The following is a 25,128-nucleotide window of genomic DNA, read 5'->3' on the forward strand; positions in this document are numbered from 1 at the left end:
TCTTGCATTTATTGTAGTCAGTTTTTACCGTCTTAACGTTATGTTTTAGATGCTGTGTGTCTGGTTCTGGTGTCAGTTTGTCTAGATGCTGTAAAGTGTCATTGTGTTGGATTTGGGTGTTTGCAGTATATAAAAAATGTAGGATTCACATAAAAACCATGACGAGTTTTACCTGTTCACAGGTAACTTTGTGTATCAGAAAGAGTTTGTTCTACCACGCGTGTTTGATATTGTTTTTGATACCTCTTCCTAATCAAACATTGTGTTTCTATAAATTTGTCCATATTGCTAAAGGGACTCTGACAAACGTTTCCTAACTCACTTTTCCCGTTATCGTAGTTTTAAATGAAATATATTAAAGGAGACATAAATCCGTTCTTCTTTTTCATAGTGTGTAATATAATTTGGTACTCGTTGTTCCCCTGGCTACAATGAATGGGACTGATTCATTCGTATTCATATTGTGTAATATAATTCTAGCGCATTAGCCTGTTGCGACGATGCTACTTTGTATTACTGTTTCCTTGCCATTCTTGCTCTTACATTAATTATTAAACCTCCCTTCATGCCATTAAAAGTGTTTTTCATAAAATAGATCCCCAACTTTTTTTGAATTACAAGTCTCGTGACACTTTGTCAGCTCTATACAGGCAGAGCATCATGAGAGTTCTAGCACTGTGACAGCTGGAAATTGAAATTATGGCCACCCCTGCTATATTACCAAACACTTACTGAGAGTCAGACTGCGAGTCAGGCTATGAATTGTGTTACATGATTTCTTCAGACTTCTTGGTATCCTTTTTTTTTAATTCGCCATCTGTCAAAAGTAGGTCAGACCAAAACAAAGAAATAGCACTCAATATGCTTATAAAGGGCATATTTTACACAGATTTTTTTTTTAAACTAATTAAATACAGTGATCAGATTATATGCATTGATAATTAATAGGAAAATTGAAAATTGTAATTAAAAAAAAATCTGCAATATTTAAATCACTTTCTTCGTTTTTCTATTTATTTGTACAAATAAAATGTCGCATCCCTTCTACTTCTGACCCTCTTGACTTATCTTTACACCTTGATCAAATTGATCAATAGAAGACATTCTAGAACTGTTGCACATTGTCTTGGAAGATAAACTGACCTGCCTGTGAGGACAATGGTAGTATCTTCTAGAACCAAATTTTGTTAAAAGGACATAGACAAATATTAATTCTTCTCCCCATTTATTGCTAAATAAAACGTGATATAGAAGACTACTAAAAAAATCTCGACTTTGTCCCCTGTTTTCATAGTGTTTAACAGACACCTAATCATTGCCCCTAATCTCCATACTTACCCTACCTACATACATATGCATGTCTGTATGTATATTTGTGTGTGTGTGTATGTGTGCTTCTGCTTGTCTGTCTGTCTGTTTAAAACCCTTTGTTAGAGAGTATATAATTGGATTTTTCAAACAGTTTCAAGGGCAGCAATCATTCTAAATGTCACCTTATTGAATCTACGATTAAGGTAGATGTTGATTTATAACTTTATTTCCATTGATTCTTGGTCTTTTTTTTTTTTTTTATATGTACAGAACAAAAGCACTTGTATTAGAACTGCTGGCAGCCGTTTGTCTTGTCCGTGGAGGGCATGAAATCATTTTATCAGCGTTCGATAACTTCAAGGAGGTAAGAACCCGCATTGGTATTTCATGTTACGTGGGAAGCCTTGTCTCTGTGTTATTGTAAGCCAGGCTGGTTTAGACTTCTTTCAATGTCTTCCCAAACAAATACACAGATAGAAGTTAAAGCTGCGTGATAGCAGTAGTTGGTGATTATTTTTTAGCTTTGGAGCCTGGTACTCGTGTTTTGAAGTTTGCATCAAAGTATGCTTTGATGTGTGCTTTGTTCAGCAGTGGGATGTTTGGGAATACAAAACAATGCATTAACACTTTGTATACCATCAGACAATTATCTCGATCTATTGCATTAATCCAGGGGTGGCCAAAACAATAGACAGCCAGTCCAACATGTACTATTACAACATCAGGATGCTTTTCCAACCTTAAATTTGGCAAGGCATCTTGGGAGTTTTAGTTCTGCAACAGATATTAGATATTGTTTTGGTCACCACTGCATTGAGCAGTAGTATTTAAAGATGAAATGTAGCACAAATTTTAGGATATACAACTATGGCAGGTGTGATATGAACACCAAGGGATTCTGGGAAATCTGGCAAGTTCATTGTTTGCCACTGTGCATGGTACGCTTCAGGTAACATCATCCAATATTGTCTATCCTTAGAAAATTAGATTTTCCATCATCTGCCAATAACGCAAAATGCTTTCTATACACAGGGATGTCTGTCTGCCGTAATAGTAGAGCTGATTCAGACAAGGGGTGCTGCAGAAGCTAATATGTTGCAAGGGCTGGATATGTTTTACCTTATCTTAACATATAAGGACCTACATCTAGGTCAAATCTCTACCATGCCAGTTTTCCCAGAGTGCCTGCATAGCTCTAGTGTTGATGCCACAGACTAAGTAAAGGCTCCGGCATAAGATATATAGAATGTAGAATGGGGAGGTATCCCACCAGGGATACAATGTGTAAGTAATGCATTGTACACACAGTACGCAGTATTGATATGCATTGAATAACATGTCAGCCATCACAATGATTCATATGCTAGAGTAAATGAAGAATTAACTAAAACTCAAAGAGTCATAGGGGAATAAAAGTTAGATCTAAGTAAGGAACTGGCAATCACCCTTCGTAAGTTATGTGGTTATTAGATGTTCCAGCTAATTTGTTCTGTTATCTGCGGACCATATATGTTTATATGGAAAATTAACTTTTTTTTCTGGATTTTTTGTCAGTCGGTTTACACAACTCAGAACTATGTCTGCCATATTATTACCTGTAATTGGTCCTTAATACAGATATTTCGTAGTCAAATTCCTCACCACCCACGTATAGGGTGAATGAAGACTGAGCAGCCAACTGTGTTCCATTGGACCCAAGAACTTTCCTACGTTTCTGTAGCCCTGGACCAGAGTTTGGGGCATGGGATAGGTTGAGGGCAGTTTTAGTTCTTAGGCCTTCTTGCACTGTGTATTAAACCCCTACCATCCCTTACATAGGGAGTGTGAGGAGCAGAGAACCAGCTGAGATGCCCTACAGTAGCCCTTAGTCCAAGCAATTTGGAATTACTTGGAGGTGTACAAGCCTACATAAACCATCATCCTACTGCACATAGGGTTAGGAAAGAGGAAGGAGCGTATAGCTCTGTCCTGGTAATTATGTCATTTGGGTTTCCCATAAACCTGTTATCAGCCCCATCCCACAATTGTCAAGGACGGAAGAAGGTGTTGGGTGGAATGAGCTGATATTCTGTATCTACTATGAATGTTTGCGGTAGCTATATGGAGCATAGTACTTTAACAGGATCCACAATGCTCTCTTGAATAGTAAATACAAGAATAAGAATTCTTCATTACACAGCGAGCTCTCGTCATTACAAGCCAAAATAATTTCAAACACCAGCCTGAAAAAAATAAATTATGTTTTGGCCTGACTTTTTAAAATCACTGCTCAGTTGTTAAACCCCAAGAGGTTAATTATTAGTATAACATTTTCTTTTTGTATATTGCTATTTTTATGTCAGAATTGTCTATTTAGTTGCTTGTGGTAAATTGCTCCAACAAATGTACAAAACAAAATAAATAAAATGGCATGCTAAAAATGTGACCGTTATATTTCTACATTTTTTCATTCCTCTGTAAGTTTGTACAGATAGACATTCTGCATCTTTGAATGTAGTGTCATGAGAACCTAAGTGTCTTGTTGACACAAATTGTTTGGACACGGACATCTCCAACTGTTCGTTCTATAACTTAATTAGCACAATTTGCATGAAATACCTGGTGTTGCTATGGTAACCAAACTAAAACGCACCAGGGATTTTTTTTTTCTGTGTGTTTAGATTTCTCGGTAGTCATATAGTAACGTGGGCTAAATATAGATTCCCTCAGAGGTTTTAGTAAAATAACGAAATATATTTGCGTCAGTAAATTTCACTTTAACCGTGTCAGCACCAGCAAGGTGTGGGACAGATTGCGCTGGTGCTTAAGTGGACCGATTTATTTAGCACAATTTTTAAGTGTGTATAATTTAATTAGCTCTTAAATACAAAGGAGTCGAGCATTGTATTGCACAAAGCAATGCATCATAAACTCTTTTCTCCCCGAGATGTTTATGAACTTCAATGATTTCCTGGTCATCTATTGCATTCAAGGGACTCTGGGAGTTGTAGGTCATATAAATCTGCAGGGTCAGAGGTTGTCATCCCTGGTAAAGGGTTAAGAACCCTGGCACTTGGTTCTGGCATGTCTATGCTGGTGTGTGCCTTTTGTGGCTAATATGACTGTGGATTCTGTAACAATCTTGGTGGTTGTCCTAAAAAAGCAAATTGTATTTAGAATGCATTTAGCAAATAAATTACATTTAGAATGCATTGTATTTAGAATGCATTTAGCATTATTCTGCATGCTAATTAACCCCAGCAGTAATGACATTTCCAGTCTTTTGACTACTTATACAGGATTTTTCATTAAGCTGCAATTTTTCTCTCAGTTCATCTTGGGAGGCAAGGTTTTAAACCCCTTTGTTGCAGACGTTTGATATAATTGGTTAAGCCAGACATCTCAAACTCCACCCCCCAGATGTTCATGAACTACAACTACCATGCTTCTGTGATCCTCTATTGGATCCAAAGAATCTTGGGAATACAATACTGTATTGCTAACGCTAAAGTGTCCTTCTGTCTCTGCCCCCCATGTTAAAAGGATTGAAAACACTTTTAACACTTACCAGGTTCCAGGGCCGAATTAGTACTTCCTCTTATGCAAAGCATGAAGACATCCAGCATAAGTTCCACAAAAATTCACAAAGCACCCTTAGTGGCTGTCTTAACCCTACAATGTCAATATTGCAGTTTCTCTATGATCTTAGATTTTTAGAATTCTGTGCCATAGAAACTCCAGTCCAAACTATGTGTAGCTCTGTCTGTTAGTGCTATAAGTGTCAGTTTTCTAATGTGTGGGAATAATCCTAGCTTAACTCTATACTCGGTGAAAAATTGTGCCATTGTTTTTGAAAATATTTATATATACCATCACATTAAAGGTGCACCAAATGATCCATGGGTGATGATTACTGTTTAGCAAATAACTCCCTTAGACTGAATTCTTCCTCCAGATATCACAGTTGTAAGTGCAATCTTTTAAGTAACGTTTCATAGATTTTGTTTTAATATTTCTAAATTTGTCACTAGGTTTGTGCAGAAAAACAGCGCTTTGAAAAACTCATGGAACATTTCAGGAATGAAGATAATAATATAGATTTTATGGTGAGTACCCATCGGGATTTTTTAAATTAATTTTAGTTATGAATTGACTCTGCATACATTAAGTGGTTTTCTGACTACCAAATTGACAATTTTGTCTGCTGAATGGGGGATAAGATCCACAAGAGAAGCATTAGAGTGCTAAATAAAGACATAGATCAAACATCTAAGGAACTATGGAAAACATGTTATAGGAGACAAGGGTCTAGCTACCACCGAATCAATGTTTTCTTGCCATTTGCCCTAAACAAAATGCAAGTAGGTGCTTTAAATGTGTTTTCAATAATGGCTTTACATCACTTATTTGAGCCAGAATAGCCTCTTCATCCTATTCAGGGTCTGGAAAAGGCAGGGAGCAGTGGTGCTGGTGTTAGGAGGGTGGCATAAACGCCTCCTCCGGTGGGTCTAGGTACAGAGCTTTTCATATTGTAGGTCCCTGACTAGATAATGGCAATGGATGTATAGATAGCCAAAAAATATTAAATTGGGTTAAGTTGGATAAGAAAAGGTGAGAGAATGAGGCATTGGAAGCAATCATCTGATTTTCATAATCGGCTAATGGAATGTCATAGAATCCTGAGATAAGCCTGTGGAGAAAGGGATGATTCCAAAATAGATACTTGAGAGTCTGAAAACCCAAAACCATCAGAGTACCTGCTTATAATGTGAGGTCATACAAAGAGGCTTGTTTGGTGTGTCCTAGCTATGTACTAACAGTACATTCTAAAGGGTGGTTTAAAGTCCAAAAATATTTTCTGGGTCAAAAATTACCTTCTTGGTCAATCCAGCAGATCTTCCTGTCTCTTCAGGGCTACAGTGATGAGCTGTGACGGAGATACGGTTTAGAGCAGTACAGGAAGGAGAGAGAAAAACTAGGTGTCCATTGGTGCCAGATATATTAAAAACAGTATACAAAGGAGAGGTGGAAAACTGGGGCAAGCCCAAATAGTACAACAACTGAGGGCGCTAGGAAATCGAGATGTAGTGACTACAAGATAGTCAAATCCGACTATAAAAGTAACAAAATGTATTGTGTATATTGAGTATATATTGAGATCCTAGTATCTGTATATATTCTGTTTGTAAGCTTTTCTATATTTAAAACAGGCCTGTAATATCGTATGACATGATAGAGATTCGTTTGTACTGTGCAAAATTGATCTAACTTGTAAATTAGTCAGAAATAGTGTACAATTCTTAACAACATTATCTGATGGGGTGTAGAATATAATTGGCCACATAAATGTTTGCCAGTGAGTTGGTCAATTGGATTCCAAAATACATGAGGGAAATAATCTTACAATGGCAATCATAATTTTGTCTGGCAAGTATGCAAGGCTTCTAATTTCATAAGGATTATTTTATAGTCCATGCTTTTTAATTAACAATAATCTAATAAATGTAACCAAAATGCAAAAGAACTTTCAGCGATTTGATTCAGGACAGGATACAGTATCTCTGCACTAACAATTCTCTACCGGCAAAATGTTGGCTAAGAAGGAGGATAACAGCAGTTTGAGATTAGTAAGACCTGAATATTTCTATTTCAGTGACGGCCAGTAGGTAGATCCTCCAGCTTTCCCGATACATTTCTAGCCTTAAGGCTGTCATACGGTAGCATCATGGAATATATATCTTCATTTTAGCTACCTCTGCCTTACTTAGCTCTGTTATGGTGGTCACAGAGCTGAGATGGCCTACAAAAAAGCGTCAGACTCCGAAGAAATTGTGGGAATGGCAGAAGGGAGGGAATTCCTAATGCAATTCCTAATGAAATCTTCCATGTAGGAGTTGAGGGCGTGGATGCCATGGGGGAGTATTATATACTTTGTATCTATTCTGCTCAGCTTGCAGGTTGTGTAATTAAGGACCGTTCCAAAATGCCTTTGTTTCCTTATAGGTGGCATGTATGCAGTTTATTAACATCGTAGTTCATTCCGTAGAAGACATGAATTTCAGAGTCCATCTTCAGTTTGAATTTACCAAGTTAGCTCTGGATGAATTTTTGGATGTAAGTATTTTTCTTTTGATCATGCTCTTAATGAATGTAATTACTTGTGTTACAAATGCACTTTGCATCCGATGGGCAATTAATAAGGCATACAATGCACTGCTGATATACAGCAGCATTTCTTATAATTTTTGAACTATGGAACATAAATTGTACTGTCTAGGTGTCCTTCCAGGAAGGCACCAGGCGTTAGTTCATTTGCAGTTCATTTACATAAGATAGAATACACATTACTATAAGGGGTTTTTGTTAAAGGACAATTTGGAATTATGGCTGTTAAGAGTTGATTCATGTTATAGATTTTATTCATTAAAACTGAAGGATTCTAAAAACTAGAAAATGTGTATCTTTTTAAAAGAATAGTTACAGTAAAGAAATGATGGTAGTAGACAATGTGTGTATCTAGCTCAAAACCCACTATAGATGTTTGTACTCCTAAGCACATAGTCCATTAAAAACCAATGCCAATCTTTGCCAACGTTCCATTTTGGGTTATAATGCTTAAAGACAATTTTTATGACAATCTTTTAAGAAGAGAAGAACAAGGGGAGAGATATTTGAGGAAAAAAACACAAGGTGACACTTTATGATTCCGTAGAAGTGAGTAGACTATGGTATGGAAGGTGTAACTCAATTAGCCTAAAATTGTAATGGATTGAAAAATAAATTACAAGATTTAAGGAAAATTATCTGATTTGTCAAAATTGTCTATCTCAAATCTAATTGCAAATTGGTTAATTTTGTATTTCAGTTTTCATTTCATTACGATTAGGTATTTAGTGAATAAAACCCGATGCATACATGGTTACTAGAATGAGGTGTGTGAAGGTAGAGGAGTGTGGGTAGTACGTAACAAAAATGTGTATGTTAATGCAATGCAAATTAAAGGAATGTGTAGAGAAACAGTCTGTGTTATGTGATAAAGAAACCTGAAAATAGAATAAAAGAAATGTGTTGGAAATGTGTGTAAAACTGACTGAGAAAGTTTCAAGTGAAATGTTAATCAGTGAAAGTCATGTTGATAAAGGCATAAATATGTCAGAAATAAAAAAATAGTAAAGGGAAGTGAGAAGTAAAGCATTTAATTATATGATCAAAATTATTTATATATATCTGTGTAAGACGCACTTAGCGTAGGTTTGATCTCTTTGATTTTCAGAAGCTGAAACACACGGAGAGTGACAAGCTTCAAGTCCAGATCCAGGCTTATCTAGATAATGTGTTTGATGTCGGAGCCCTTCTAGAGGATGCAGAAACCAAAAATGCAGCCCTGGAAAGAGTTGAAGAACTGGAAGAAAATATTTCTCATGTAAGAAAAGAATTTTAGAAGCAATCTTCAGTGTAATAGGCAGACATGTCCCTATAGTTTAAGTGCTTTTAGTGTTTTGTTACCTGCACAAATTTGCATAGCAACGGCTAAGCCACCTCCTGCCCTCGCAACTCACTATTATTATCCAAATTTGTTCATCAAGCGATATTGGTTATGGTACCTATGTTGTGAAGTGTTTAACTTGCCAGGTATGTCCATGGTAATACACATTAGACATCAAGTCTTTTAAGGCACAACTTAAAAAAGTTCATATAAAAATGACTAAAATGGATTATGGCTCCTGAAGTTGTCTTCTGTTACATGACTGGTGATAGTCAAAGGAGGTGGATCTGTCCAAAACAGGTATAAATGCTGGCTGTCCATCTCGCTGGCCAAGCCGACTACTTTGTTAAAGCGCTCTGCTCATGGACTGAATACTGTAAAGCAGTTTGCTCGGTAAGAGTGTGTCAAATGATGCATTCTGTCTCCGTTCAATAGTGTCTCCAGGTGTAGAACATCCCAGGATCTCAGGATGGCAGAACGGGTTCCAGAGTTTGGGACTCTAGTGACAAACCTAGGACTACTGGGTGTCATGGTACAAGACTACTGTGAGTTACGATACAGTACTCATGGTACTATGTATATATAGTTTTTGTACTCCTTGATATTTAATCTGAGAACTAGTGGTCAGTTTATTGAGCAAAAGGTTGATTGCCGGCTCTGCAACCCACCAAATTTTTTGCCCTGGTTGTCTTCTTGTGGAAAAAATGTTTTAAAAAGCACATGCTTTACAATCCATTTTCAAAAGTCTCTAAAAATTCAGTTTATTTGGAAAAATTAATACAAATTTTCTCATTATATACAGTTATCTGAGAAACTTCAAGACACAGAGAATGACGCTATGTCAAAAATCGTAGAACTGGAAAAACAACTCATGCAGAGGCATAAGGAACTGGAACTGGCTCGGGTGCGTATCCCGTCTCATTATAACATGCGTACAATATCTCTCTTTCAGATATCTCCAGCGAGAAACAATAAACTCGTGCAATTATACTGGCTGTTTTATCATAGGAAACAAAAGCCACAGCCAACACTGAAAGCAAAGCATTCACTATATTCGCAATTGTTCATTCTCACCACTAACTGGACATAAACTATTTATGAAAGTTATTGGAAGTTTTGTTATTACTTGTTAATGTTAGTGTTCTTTGAAAAATATATTTATTATTTTGCAATAAGTAATTTGTCCGGATCCAAAAATGACTTATGTTAGAAGGCTTGTTTTCTGATGTTTGAACACGGTTAAGAATTGACAAGGTTACTCCACGTTGTTGGCCAATATACTCAATGTGGAAAATATACTCTCATGTGACTAATTTGCACAAATATTTGCATTTTTTCCCTCAAATTCTAATTTATGGAATAGACTCCTAATTGCATTGAATGACTGCAGAAATATATATAGCTAAATACATCTATTTTTTGATTAGTAGTGTAGAACCAAACACATTTTGAAATGGAAGCCTACAGCTATCAGCTAGGATATTTAATGCAACATATAATTTTGTACAAGAGAGCCCATAGAACGTAAAGGAACATTATAGGGTCAGGAACACAAACATGTATTCCTGACTCTATAGTATTAAAAACACTATCTAGCCCATCTAAATATAATAAGATCTCACCCTTTTTCCAGTCTGCTGGTGCTGGCTTTGTGATCTCAGCCAATCACAATGCTTTCCCATAGTCAATTCTGGTGATCTCAGACAAGGAGGCAGACTTGGGGGCAAAGCCAAACACTGCCCTGGCCAATCAGCATCTCCTCCTGGAGATGCATTGAATCAATGTACCTCAATGAGGAAAGTTCAGTGTCTCCATGCAGAGTGTGGAGATGCTGAACTTCAGTAGCCATCTGAGGAGTGACGAGGAGTTACAGTTCCTAGGCTGTAATGTAAACACTTCCTTTTCTCTGAAAAGACAGTGTTTACTGCAAGAAGCCTGTAGGGACTGACTATACTCACTAGAACAACTATAATAAACTGTAGTTGTTCTGGTGACTAGTGTCCCTTTATTGTGAAGGAGAAGCAAAGAATCGCATGCAAAATAATATCATTTGGATTAAGAAAGACAGGAACAGTGAATTTGTAGCATCATAAGCTTTGTATGGAACATTGATTGATGTGCTTATGGTGATATGAGTGAAATCTCCACATATCTATCTTAATTTATTATTCTAAAAATTAGAAATAAAAAGATCAATAAAACAAACAAGCATTTCTGGTTTTCTGCACTTTTGCCATCATTTTGTTGGTTATTTAAAATTATTATCACGTCACGAATGCTTGTTATTCAAATAAGTACATATTTGGTTAATTATTGTACAAGTCTCAGACAGTGTTCTTATTAAAAGCATTTATATGCAAACGGTAAAAAAAAGACATCTAATTTATATGACAAGCTATACTCTATAGCACGGTGTTCTTTTAAAGCTGCCCCGGTAATATTCCTGGAGGGAGCACTAATGCACATTTTGAGATGATCTATAGATGACATTTTTATTGCACGTACATTGCAGGGACTACTCAGAATAGGCAAGATGTTGTTTTGAATTTACAAAACTATTCAAGAATGATACAGAGTTAAGATATTTTTTAGGTTCACATTAAACATTTATTAGTTCATATGTTTATTTAATAATGTTTTTGTTGCATGATAACGCAGCACCACAGTATTGTACACACACACACAATACATGGCTTTACTATGTTAAATTGTTTTGTAGGAAGTTTGCAAAGATGCAAATACCCAGGTGAATACATTAAGAAAAATGGTTAAAGAAAAGGAAGAAGCCATACAAAGACAGTCCACTTTGGAGAGAAAGATTCATGAACTGGAAAAGCAAGGGACTATTAAGATTAAAAAGGAAGGGGATGGAGATATATCTATAACGCCACTGGTGACCTCAGGAGCAGTGCCTTCGGGTACCGAGATCACATCTGGAACAACCTCTGGAACTATTATCTCAGTTTCTGGGCATACAGCACCAGGTGGTGCTTCAAATGTCTCAGGAATTTCCGAATGTGTGTCTTCGGCAACTTTGCCACCTCCTCCTCCTCCTCTACCGTCTGAATCTGGGGCAGGTAAGAAGCAGACAACCCATAGTGTATACGTAATGTGGGATCATTTATGAATATCTTACTGTTTAGTATGTTTTCTGCAGTTTAGTATTATTTTTTTGTAAAATTCCTTGGCAGTAAAATGCTGATACGAAGCACTATATAAATGTGTGTTAGGTCAATGGAGATGTAATAATTGTGTATTCTTCGTTTTTTTTCTACAGTGCAAAATGGTCCTATGTCAGGTTCAGCCCCATCTCCACCCCCTCCTCCTCCACCTCCGCCACCACCACCTCCACCACCACCTCTCCCAACCTCAGAGCCATCCATTCCTCCACCCCCACCTCCGCCAGGGGCCCCACCACTGCCAGGTGCAGCATCTCCTACAGTCATCTTCAACTCAGGACTTGCAGGTATTACTGAGACCATCATTGTATGCCACCTTCAGTTGTTCCTAATGAGACGTTTAAAAAGTTCTATGATCATTTTTTTTTAAACCAAGGTTAGTTAAACCCACCCCTTTAACTCTGAGAAGATCAATCTCGTCTAGAGAAGACAAAATTGACATTGATAGTGCATAAGTGTTTATTCTGCTGGCTGAAATAGGAGTGGTCCCTGGGTGCTGGGGAGACTCTATTATCAAACTGTTTTATATTAAACCAGGGGATGGGTTAGGAGAATTTAGGCAACCTAACCACTATAGCGAGCTCTTGTATTCCATTAAAGGTAAACTTTCAGTCTTCAGCACTACAAGGTTCAGAACATTGAAACATCAGCCCCAGTCCTATGTGAAAAAGAAACAAAAATTATGGCCATAAGTGATCCTCATTGTATATATTGATATACATATATCTTAGCAACTATAGAGATCAGTGTTCCCTATACAAGGCACACTTTAATGTATGTAATATTTCCAAAGTGCATCTACTTTTGAAACAAAAAATAGATCACAGTCATACTAGAGGGATATGCAACATGAAAGTTTATATGTGCTCTACCGATCTAACAGTTATTAACTTGCACGTCATCTAACCAATTCTTACTTTAAAGTCAATGTGTTTGTAGTCAGCATTGTCTTGCTGCAAGACGAATATCCGTTAACTAATCACGTTGGGAGTTCTCCTTTACAAGCATATTTCTTTTCGTCATGCAGCAGGCGATTTCTGTGAGATTTGTGGTAGCACTTTTCATGCAATGCTCATAATATGGGCGGGTAATGTGTCCAGTTAAATATAGTGGATCTGGCACACCTACGGGTTTGACCTAGTCACTTTACAGAATCCTTTTTATATAAAAACATATAATCGAAAGTTGTTTTTTTTTTTTTTTTTTACTATTTCAGGAATCAGTATTTTGCTTCTTGTAGAGATTTATGAAAGATAATCTTTAATGTGCTATTACTTTCCTTCTCGTTGTATTGAGATTGACCTTTATGTTGGCCGGTTGTTTGTTTATTTGCTGATAACAGTCATTCTAAGTCCTACAGGAAGCATGTGGAACTGAGTCAGCATGTGTTCACTTACATATTGCACCATTATAAGAGCCAATATTATTTCCTGGCCATGTGTGACTAAGTGTATAAGTCATTCTCTATCTAGAATTGAGTAGAACATTACTTTTTAAAACAAGCAGACCACCAATGTTCTATTTCCCATGATACCCTGCAGCATTATAAATAAAGTAGCTCGCAGCTAGCAATCGGCCGCTGCATAGCGTAGTATAGTATTAAATTACACTCATTTCCTGTTGTATAATACTACGTGAGGCAATAATCCATTATGTGTTAGTCATTTCAGATTAAAAGATTACTGGTCACGATTACTCATTGGTAAACTGTAATCTTAGTGCTCACTAGAGAGCCAAATTGTTTAATGAATAATAACGTGTTTTCTAATGTATGCAATAAGGATCTAAGCTGCACTGCTCAGTAATATATATATATATATATATTAAAAAAAAACTATTCTAGACAAAATGTTGTTTTGTCCAAGTGTTATAGTGGTAAATATAATCTTTCTAACAAAATTAAAGGGACACCACAGCGTTAAACCAGCTTCCGCACATGTGCTCACACTGCAGGTTAATAACAGTTTGTCTGCAAGGTCCCTTTAATTTGTGACTGTGGACTGGGGTAAAGGAGGGCTGAGACCAACTAAGATTTCAGTAATAATTGTCTTCTTAATGGGTTCATTACATGTCAATTAGAGAACATTGGAGAAGAAAAAAGTGGGTTAATGGATTTAGGCAGTGCTAAACAAAGTAATTTATTTTGTATTTGTTTTATTGTTCATTTAAGAATATGTAATGTTATAATTGGTAAATAATGCTTCCTTTGTTTCTTTACTTTTGTGCTTCCGATGTAAAGATGGGCCCATCAAACTGTTCTGTAGGTTTTCTTTGTTCTGTCCTGTTGTCTTGCAAGTTGTATTCTCTATTAATTTAGTCTGATGTAGTGTAATACACATAAAATTGTATAAAAAAAACATATTACACGTTTTCACGGATTAATATCCAGTGCAATAATAACGTGTATACTTTTACATTGCTATTAATCACCTAGTTAATAAGAGCAATATTACAATGTTTCATTTGGAAGGATTGATAAAGTTTGTCCAAGGGTATGTTTGTATTTTTTTTCTAACCAAATTTAGTGAAGTTTATTTTATCAGCATCAAAGAGATGTAAGTCCCTGGTTGGACTAAAACCTATGACCATGAAGTTTGAGCAATTATACCAATACCTACTGACAACATAGACATTTTAGAGATTATCCAATAAAATCCAAATTGTATCAAATTCAATTATAAATTACAAAATGTATGATAAAATAGCCAAGCTTTAACTATGGCTTAGTTCAATAATCAATTTAAATAAGTTATTTTATCCTAAATTTGGACTTTAATTCTTTACAATTCTTAGTTTAATATAACATATTTTGTCTGACACACAAGGATAACAATTTGGTGCTTCTAAACAAAGGAAAAGACTGATTGAACATCCATACAGTTAACCCCATAATATATAGGGAGTTTGTTTTTTCAGACAATGGGGATTAGGTTCAAAGTGGCCACCTGGGTCACGTTTTCGGTCATTCTGCAAAGAATGATTTTTCTCCGGTAATGCCTCATAAGTAATAAGAAATAAAAAAAAAAAAAAGAAAAATAGAAAATATAGTTTGAACACAGTTTGCTGTTGGCATAACACACCACTAGGTGTCCCAGAAGTTTAATAAGCTCAGGTCATTATTGCTTGCTCTTCTGTCCCCAGCATACCCCATGTACGCCTAAGACACAGTTGCATAGGGTTTAACACAACATAACCGGGGTGGGGTTGTGGGAGGGGGTTAAATTTAATCAAAAGTTTATTTTAAAGATCTCTGAAAATTCTTGGATAACCCTAGGAATTATTCACAGTAATTTGGTGTTTTTATCATTCGTAAATTTCAAGTTGCCAAATACTTTCTTGTTTAAACACTAAAATACAGTCTCCATCGAGAATTGATTGACTTAGAAGGAAATTACAATAACGGGTGTGCATTTTAGTTATAAATGATGCACACATGACGTGTTAGTAACCCCTTAAGGACACAACTTCAGAAATAAAAGGGAATCATGACGGAATATTTCCGTCATGTGTCCTTGAGGGGTAATGCACATAGGGTGTGCTGCACAGTCAAAATTGATCATTAACCCATTAAGGACCAAACTTCTGGTATAAAAGGGAATCATGACATGTCATGTGTCCTTAAGGGGTTAAATGATTTGTTTGGGAAGCAACTTAATCCTCTTTAGATTTTGCACATAAATAGAGAACATGAAGTGCAGTCAGACCTTTTAGGGTTAATTCACTAAAGTGGGATTTTGAAAATTGTCAATTTTTTTTTGCAAGCTGCAAATAAATATGACTATTTTGGCCTAACATGTTTAATTTAATTGTCAGTGTGCCACAAATTCCCAATTTGGTGAATAATCTCATCTCGTTCTCTGTCTCTTTCTCTCTCTGTGTTTTTTTGTTTTGTTTTGTGTGCCAGTGATACATTGTTGATACATTTTTTTTGTACATTCATTTTATTTCAAGGCCTAACTGAAATGACAAGTACGTAATTAATAAAATCCATTTCTGAACCTTTCCAGCTGTGAAAATTAAGAAGCCTATCAAGACGAAATTCCGCATGCCGGTTTTCAACTGGGTTGCTCTAAAACCCAATCAGATCAATGGAACAGTGTTCAATGAAATTGATGATGAGAGGATATTGGAGGTAATCCAGGGAGATACTTTATATCTGTTCAATGAGACACAAGGAAAGCAACACACATGGTCATATGTATAACTTCTAGTGTTCAGTATGGCAGATCAGGGTGAATGACGTGGCCAGTTTGGGGTTTGGCATCCTGCTACGCAGGTGCAAACAATATTGTCTGTTGCAGACCATTTTTTATATGTATCTATATATATATATATATATATATATATATATCCATGATTGCAAATTTCAGCTGATAAAAAAATATTTCTTTAGGATTTAAATGTCGATGAATTTGAGGAGATATTCAAGACGAAAGCCCAAGGACCAGCCATTGATGTCACCTCCAACAAGCAAAAAGCAGCACCGAAAGGATGCAATAAAGTGACGTTACTGGAAGCAAACCGGGCGAAGAACCTCGCAATCACCTTGAGAAAAGCAGGCAAAACACCAGAAGAAATTTGCAGAGCAATCCAACTGTACGTATTTAGTCTGGGACAAGAACTAAAGCTAGGGATATTATAGTGAACCACAAGGTGGGCAGATATTCATTTAAAGGAGCACTCAATACCCATAACCACTACAGCCTGCTGTAGTAACTATGGTGCCATTATGTACGTAGCACCATCGCTGGTTCTGTGTGAAATGGTTTTAAGTGATTTGACACAAGCTATAAAAGTTAATGGAGTGAACATAAGAAAAAGTGCCCTCTTTTTGAAATGTGAAATAATGACAGATGTTTGAGATGGCATAAGACACATTACAATGTGCAGTAAATTACAGGAGTAATATTCTCTATTCATTTATTAGAACTTAATCACAGAGTCCAGAAACCTGCAGTGCTGATGAGTAGATCCAGTTGCATTGTTTTTGGACATAAGGACTGAAAAATCTATAATTCTGCTGCTGTATTTACAACATATAAATTAATATCAGTAGGAGGTTGTGCAGCTCAGTGTAATACCTTCTCAGCTGCAGACACCTTGTCTGTTCTAATAAGATAAGTTTACTTTAACAAAACACTAGTGATGAAAATGTTTCACGCTCATTGTGTGCAAGTGGCCAAAATCTATAATACATTCAGCAAAGTGTGTCATTGGAGAGTTTATAACTCTACACAGATTGTCTTTTTTAGAACAATGTCACCCAATTAACAAAGAATGTCTAGATTAAGGAATGTTCCAAAGTTTATTTAGAATTTCTGAAGTTCTGAACCTTATAACTGATGGATTTCATGCATACCACGTTTTTGTAGAACCTCTTGCCACTTATGGTGTGTTCTGAGCAAGCACTAGAACATCAACCACAGTATCTTTTATTTAAACTAGTTTATTAGTTTCTATAAAAAAAATTAAAATTGTCTTCTGTGGTTCTTTCTATTTATTAGGTTTGACCTGAAAACTTTACCTGTGGATTTTGTTGAGTGCTTGATGAGGTTCATGCCAACCGACTCTGAAGTGAAAGTCTTACGGCTTTATGAACGAGAGAAGAAGCCTCTGGAGAATTTGACAAATGAAGATCGATTCATGCTCCAGTTCAGCAAAATCGAAAGGTTGATGCAAAAGATGACCATCATGGCATTCATTGGAAACTTCACAGAGAGCATTCAGATGCTGACACCGGTAAGCCAAGTAGATTTTACCAGACACAGTGATTTGGCAGCCATAATTACCAATAGAACGGATGCAACGCATGCAACAAAAAGACCAGTTTAACACAGTTATGCAGAGCGTTTGCTGTAGGCTGTATGGATTGCTGTAGGTTCTATGGCCTAAATTTAATTCTCTTGGATAAGCTCTTCAAATGATAGAAAAAAAGGGTAGCAAGTGAGGTGAGGATGGACAACAGCTCAAATAGCCTGCCCTTCGGTGGGTCCCCACTCAGATCTCAAGCTGGTTTTAGCTCAACTTGTGCCATTACAGAGAGAACATCTCTGAAGCATATCAGACTGGTCCCACCCATACGGGCAGTCCAGATCCGAAATGCTAGCAAGTTCCCTCTACACGAGAGATACGGCAACCCCAGACTATCGTTTCAACCTTGTAAGGTATCATCAGTGAGGTATAGCCAATATCCCTCTAGGCTAGGATCACAATCTGTTAGAAACACTTTTTAAAATGAATTATCTACAAAAATTCCCAAAGACTTAAATAGTGACTTCAATCATTTCAAATGTTTTTCTAAGAGAAATAAAAAGTAGGCAGCTTGTCTTAGAACCTCATTTCCATACACAATGTAGATAAAAGGAGATACAACCAGTTCTAAGGGAACACAAAATAACATATACCATTGTAACACAATAAAATAAAATCAGTTGCACTCAGGATAAATATTGCACTCATAAAGAATGAATGAGAGAGAGCCATGAATATACTCCGCGTGAAGGACTTAATTCAAAGATCTAGCATTTTCCAAGAGGGGGCAATAAAATATACCTTCAATAAAATCAGTCACATTACCATAGTGTTTGATGGCAACCAATGAAAGCATGAAAACATTTATTATGCTTTAAACACAAATTGGAAGCATATCGTAAATATATTTACATGTCAGGCGTCTGTAGGCACACGATTCTAAGGTACCTCCGAAAAGTAATTCAGATAATTAATTTATTAACTGGATATTGCAGGCGTAAAAACATTTAAAAAAACTATTCATATTTGACAACTGCATAGGTTCATATTCCTGCCGTGCTTGTAATGTATTGTGCTTGCATCTGTGAGTAAAGTTTGTTTGAAACAACACCATGTTTTATGTATTGCAGCAACTTCATGCAATAATCGCAGCATCGGTTTCTATTAAATCATCTCAAAAGCTCAAGAAAATACTTGAGGTATGTACCGTACCCTGCATGTGTGCCGAGAATTATCTTACTAGAAAGCCATTCTTACCTTTTCCATTTTCTTTTATTTTAGATAATATTGGCCCTTGGAAACTATATGAATAGCAGTAAGCGGGGCGCAGTGTATGGCTTTAAACTTCAGAGTTTAGACTTGGTAAGTTTCTTTGTGATAATATATATGCTTGATCTTAATTTGAAAACAGTTCCTGGGGACTCTAGGACACATTACACTGAACTGTAGTGGATATGTTGCTTAGAGTGTTCCTTTAAGTAGCTTCATAAGAACACATCCGTCTTCCGTTAATAGAAATGATCATTCAATTCTACACCCTGTTCTTTTGGTTAGTAAACTGGGATATTTTTCTTGGAAGATCTTGTTGTGTTTTAATAAATATGTCTGGGTTTTTGTGTCATTCTTCCTACAGCTTTTAGATACCAAATCCACAGATAGAAAACAGACACTGTTGCACTATATATCCAACGTGGTACGTGAAAAGTATTCGCAAGTAGCTCTCTTCTTCAATGAACTTCATTACGTGGAAAAAGCTGCAGCAGGTAAGTTTATTCAGTTTATTTGCATAATTGTCTTCTCTTGAGTTTGCACAGAATGTCGTTAATAGGATATACCAAACATTGCAACCAAGACCTAAAAGCTAGTGCACGAAAGAAGAAAGGACCACAGGCACTCCAAATAATTTGGAGTGCCTGTGGTCCTTTCTTCTTTCGTGTATAATTCTGGGATTGCTGGTCCTGATCCGGAGCACCCTTGGCCGCTGGGATTGAGTGCGGTTCCCACCATCTACTTTGCCTAAAAGCTAGTGCAGGCAATATGTGCAGCAAGGACAACAGACCAGATATATGCACAAAAGGCTGTGTTGGTGTGTCACAGTCCTTAGGACAATGAGGTTAAAACACTATTGCTATACCAAGTTTATACCACCATAGTCTCATTGTTCAGTGATTGTCCCTGCCTTTGTAGGTTGTGTTAAAATATATATAAAAAAATTCTAAAGGTATTCTAAGGCGTAGGCGCCCCCAGAGGCCTTATGTAGTACTGCATGTTAAAAAAAAAAAAGCAAGTGCAAATCATTTTCAAATTATTTTTATTAAGGTTTTAAAATGTTACAACAACAAAAAAATAATGAGTAGTAAAAACATACTATTCGGGGAAGGAAAGGGAAGGGGTGTCCATCCATAATAACAGTGAACATAATATAATAGTAGATGGAAATTATAAACCATAGGATTCTTTTTCCCATTTACCCCAATTGTATTGAAGTTGCACAAATAAACTGGAATTTTGTCTGTATGACAATTCGTGCATTTTATTGGCAACTGCAAATTGCAAGTGTGGATTTTCACTTCTCGAGTTTCTGTAGAGCAAAACCTCTCGGTTCCCGTAAGTTAATTTTGGTATCGTTTTTCCTTTTAAGTTGTCATGCAAAACAAAAAATGTCTGCCTGCTGCAAAAGATGCACGTGTGTGCGGTTTTGTAGAGAACCATAGTAAGCCTACTGTGCAAAAGGGGACCTGAGGCGGGGTTTGGAAAGGGACAGTTATCCATTTTCCCTGTTTAATAGACTTGCATATGGGTCTCATTTACAATAACTTGCTTCTGTGTGAAAAGGACCCAATTCTATGCACACTTAATGTCCATTGTTCACATGAAATGTTTAATGGTTACAGCCCGCGCGAAGAAGTCACCTCACAGAAAATACAACATTATAGATGGGTTCTAAAACTAAAAATGTCTCGTAACAGTATTGTTTCACGGTTCCATTTCTGCTTGGAATTTTTAGACATTACTTGTATACTGTGGGCCTACACTTAAAATATGTTCATCGTTCTCCTCCCTCAGTAATAAAAGTGGCAAATGCAAACACAGTCACATTTTATAGATTGTGAGCTATCAGACTGAGCATCAGAAAAATACACCCTATTCCCCGAGGCGGCCATTTTAATGGAGATAACAGACTTCTGGTATTCAGTTTAAGCTATAAATTTGCTATCCGTGTCACCAGCATTCTGTATATTTTACATTTTATTACTTAACCTGAAGATGACTTTGTCATCTACATTTCATGCTGATTAAAGTACTTTAAAATTACAATGCTTTGTTACATGGTACGATATAAATGTAGCATGTAACTCGAGTGCCCCCTGCTGGTCTTATTTCGGTAATGCAGAATTATCCATGGGGGGAAAAAAAAACAAATATGTATGTTTTGCCGTTAGCTGATTTATACCTTTTAACCTTTTCGTTTGTCTTAACTGCTCGTGTTTAAAAATGTCTTATTTTTTTCCAGTTTCTTTAGAAAATGTCCTCTTGGATGTGAAAGAGTTGCAGAGGGGGATGGATTTAACAAAGAGAGAATTTACAATGCATGACCACAATATCATGTTGAAAGAATTCATTCATCTCAACGAAGGGAGACTCAAAAAATTGCAGGACGATGCAAAAATTGCCCAGGTATATTTTTGTCGGCTTATATAAACATCAGTACACATTTTGGCAGCATGAAAGCCAAACTAATGCTTCCTATTACAATGATTGGCATGTTGTCTAAATGTAACACACCATGGTGAGTGTAAGTCTCAATGTTAGTGAATTGCTATGAACATTTGCGTTGAACCCTTTCATCTTGTTTTTTGTGTTGCCTTCATTTCTGGAATCCATTGGAAAAACAGGCCGTAGTCGCTGTTGATGTCATTTTTATATATAATGGAGTAAATAATATGCAGAGAATGAATAAATATATGTATCATCAGAATGTTGTTTTTTGACCCCTGGTTGTTGGTTTGTGGGTAAGTGGTTTCTACAAATTTATGATGTAAGATACAAATACATATTGTCACTTCTGAAGAGCCTAAGATACAATTTGTAGGACCGTCCACTAGGAGCCCAGGGAAACAATGCATTGTTTTTATTGGTTAGATGGCCTGGCATATTTGTAAAGTCACTTAGATGCCACTGTGACTCTAACTGTGATATATACTGCCGTGGCCTGGCCAGGAGGTCACTGTATAGGAAGAACTGTTGTATTCTTAACAGGGACAAGGATTTGGACAAAGCAAAATATCAATTTGCAAAGTTTACAAAGTAATCAAAGCCATAAAGACCTCAAGATTTAACATTAATAGCCAACTTTTAATTGCAATGCAGTGCACATATGTTTATTTATTTAGGATTTAATAAGCTATCCTAAATAAAGAAAACGTTCCAAATGATTTATCTGCAGAAGTCATTATTGAAGTCTATGGGAATTGTTGTAGATAAATTATTTGGAAGGTTTCTCTAATAGTATTGAATCATTTGGATATCTTATTAAATTGAGGTGTTAGTAATGTGTTTTATTGATCTGGAATAACACTTGTTGTTCTTCCAGGATGCCTTTGATGATGCAGTGAAGTATTTTGGTGAGAATCCTAAAACAACTCCACCATCGGTTTTCTTTCCAGTCTTCGTCAGATTTGTGAAAGCCTACAAGGTTGGATATAGCGCTGCTTTTTAAATTATAGAATACATACACACAAGTTTATTTTATGCTCCCATTCCCATCAAGAAACTGCAGAGGCTGGTTTCATATACTGCAATAACCCAAACACTGCAGAGACTGACTGTCTATACTGCAATAATCCAAACACCGCAGAGACTGACTGTCTATACTGCAATAATCCAAACACTTCAGAGACTGACTGTCTATACTGCAACAATCCAAACACTGCAGAGACTGACTGTCTATACTGCAATAATCCAAACACTGCAGAGACTGACTGTCTATACTGCAATAATCCAAACACCGCAGAGACTGACTGTCTATACTGCAATAATCCAAACACTTCAGAGACTGACTGTCTATACTGCAACAATCCAAACACTGCAGAGACTGACTGTCTATACTGCAATAATCCAAACACTGCAGAGACTGACTGTCTATACTGTAATAATCCAAACAGCAGAGACTGACTGTCTATACTGTAATAATCCAAACACTGCAGAGACTGACTGTCTATACTGCAATAATCCAAACACTGCAGAGACTGACTGTCTATACTGCAATAATCCAAACACTGCAGAGACTGACTGTCTATACTGCAATAATCCAAACACTGCAGAGACTGACTGTCTATACTGCAATAATCCAAACACTGCAGAGACTGACTGTCTATACTGCAATAATCCAAACACTGCAGAGACTGACTGTCTATACTGCAATAATCCAAACACTGCAGAGACTGACTGTCTATACTGTAATAATCCAAACACTGCAGAGACTGACTGTCTATACTGTAATAATCCAAACACTGCAGGGACTGACTGTCTATACTGTAATAATCCAAACACTGCAGGGACTGACTGTCTATACTGTAATAATCCAAACACTGCAGAGACTGACTGTCTATACTGTAATAATCCAAACACCGCAGAGACTGACTGTCTATACTGTAATAATCCAAACACTGCAGAGACTGACTGTCTATACTGCAATAATCCAAACACTGCAGAGACTGACTGTCTATACTGCAATAATCTAAACACCGCAGAGACTGACTGTCTATACTGCAATAATCCAAACACCGCAGAGACTGACTGTCTATACTGCAATAATCCAAACACTGCAGAGACTGACTGTCTATACTGTAATAATCCAAACACCGCAGAGACTGACTGTCTATACTGCAATAATCAAAACACTGCAGAGACTGACTGTCTATACTGCAATAATCCAAACACTGCAGAGACTGACTGTCTATACTGCAATAATCCAAACACCGCAGAGACTGACTGACTATACTGCAATAATCCAAACACTGCAGAGACTGACTGTCTATACTGCAATAATCCAAACACTGCAGAGACTGACTGTCTATACTGTAATAATCCAAACACTGCAGAGACTGACTGTCTATACTGCAATAATCCAAACACTGCAGAGACTGACTGTCTATACTGTAATAATCCAAACACTGCAGAGACTGACTGTCTATACTGCAATAATCCAAACACTGCAGAGACTGACTGTCTATACTGCAATAATCCAAACACTGCAGAGACTGACTGTCTATACTGCAATAATCCAAACACTGCAGAGACTGACTGTCTATACTGCAATAATCCAAACACTGCAGAGACTGACTGTCTATACTGCAATAATCCAAACACTGCAGAGACTGACTGTCTATACTGCAATAATCCAAACACTGCAGAGACTGACTGTCTATACTGCAATAATCCAAACACTGCAGAGACTGACTGTCTATACTGTAATAATCCAAACACTGCAGAGACTGACTGTCTATACTGTAATAATCCAAACACTGCAGAGACTGACTGTCTATACTGCAATAATCCAAACACTGCAGAGACTGACTGTCTATACTGCAATAATCCAAACACTGCAGAGACTGACTGTCTATACTGCAATAATCCAAACACTGCAGAGACTGACTGTCTATACTGCAATAATCCAAACACTGCAGAGACTGACTGTCTATACTGCAATAATCCAAACACTGCAGAGACTGACTGTCTATACTGCAATAATCCAAACACTGCAGAGACTGACTGTCTATACTGCAATAATCCAAACACTGCAGAGACTGACTGTCTATACTGCAATAATCCAAACACTGCAGAGACTGACTGTCTATACTGTAATAATCCAAACATTGCAGAGACTGACTGTCTATACTGTAATAATCCAAACACTGCAGGGACTGACTGTCTATACTGTAATAATCCAAACACTGCAGGGACTGACTGTCTATACTGTAATAATCCAAACACTGCAGAGACTGACTGTCTATACTGTAATAATCCAAACACTGCAGAGACTGACTGTCTATACTGCAATAATCCAAACACTGCAGAGACTGACTGTCTATACTGCAATAATCCAAACACTGCAGAGACTGACTGTCTATACTGCAATAATCAAAACACTGCAGAGACTGACTGTCTATACTGCAATAATCCAAACACCGCAGAGACTGACTGTCTATACTGCAATAATCCAAACACCGCAGAGACTGACTGTCTATACTGCAATAATCCAAACACTGCAGAGACTGACTGTCTATACTGCAATAATCCAAACACTGCAGAGACTGACTGTCTATACTGTAATAATCCAAACACTGCAGAGACTGACTGTCTATACTGCAATAATCCAAACACTGCAGAGACTGACTGTCTATACTGTAATAATCCAAA

The 25,128-nt window shown here is 36.8% G+C and overlaps 1 protein-coding gene across 3 annotated transcripts in view; it reads left to right on the forward strand.

Annotated features, from left to right (window-relative positions):
• FMNL2 (formin like 2) overlaps positions 1-25,128 on the forward strand; it is a 179,241-nt gene that overhangs the window by 140,511 nt on the left and 13,602 nt on the right. For 2 of the 3 annotated variants that reach the window (XM_063429522.1, XM_063429521.1), the window contains exons 9-23: positions 1,582-1,675; positions 5,322-5,396; positions 7,294-7,404; positions 8,564-8,713; positions 9,579-9,680; positions 11,496-11,853; positions 12,054-12,242; positions 15,963-16,087; positions 16,349-16,551; positions 17,460-17,694; positions 18,837-18,905; positions 18,988-19,068; positions 19,340-19,469; positions 21,221-21,384; positions 22,301-22,402. In XM_063429522.1, the coding sequence (XP_063285592.1) occupies positions 1,582-1,675; positions 5,322-5,396; positions 7,294-7,404; positions 8,564-8,713; positions 9,579-9,680; positions 11,496-11,853; positions 12,054-12,242; positions 15,963-16,087; positions 16,349-16,551; positions 17,460-17,694; positions 18,837-18,905; positions 18,988-19,068; positions 19,340-19,469; positions 21,221-21,384; positions 22,301-22,402 (2,188 nt within the window). Of the gene's footprint in view, positions 1-1,581; positions 1,676-5,321; positions 5,397-7,293; positions 7,405-8,563; positions 8,714-9,578; positions 9,681-11,495; positions 11,854-12,053; positions 12,243-14,194; positions 14,216-15,962; positions 16,088-16,348; positions 16,552-17,459; positions 17,695-18,836; positions 18,906-18,987; positions 19,069-19,339; positions 19,470-21,220; positions 21,385-22,300; positions 22,403-25,128 lie in introns of all 3 variants that reach the window. The other variant, XM_063429520.1, reaches the window with a different exon arrangement.

Source organism: Pelobates fuscus, chromosome 8 (genome assembly GCF_036172605.1).
Source record: "Pelobates fuscus isolate aPelFus1 chromosome 8, aPelFus1.pri, whole genome shotgun sequence".
Lineage (NCBI taxonomy): Eukaryota > Metazoa > Chordata > Amphibia > Anura > Pelobatidae > Pelobates > Pelobates fuscus.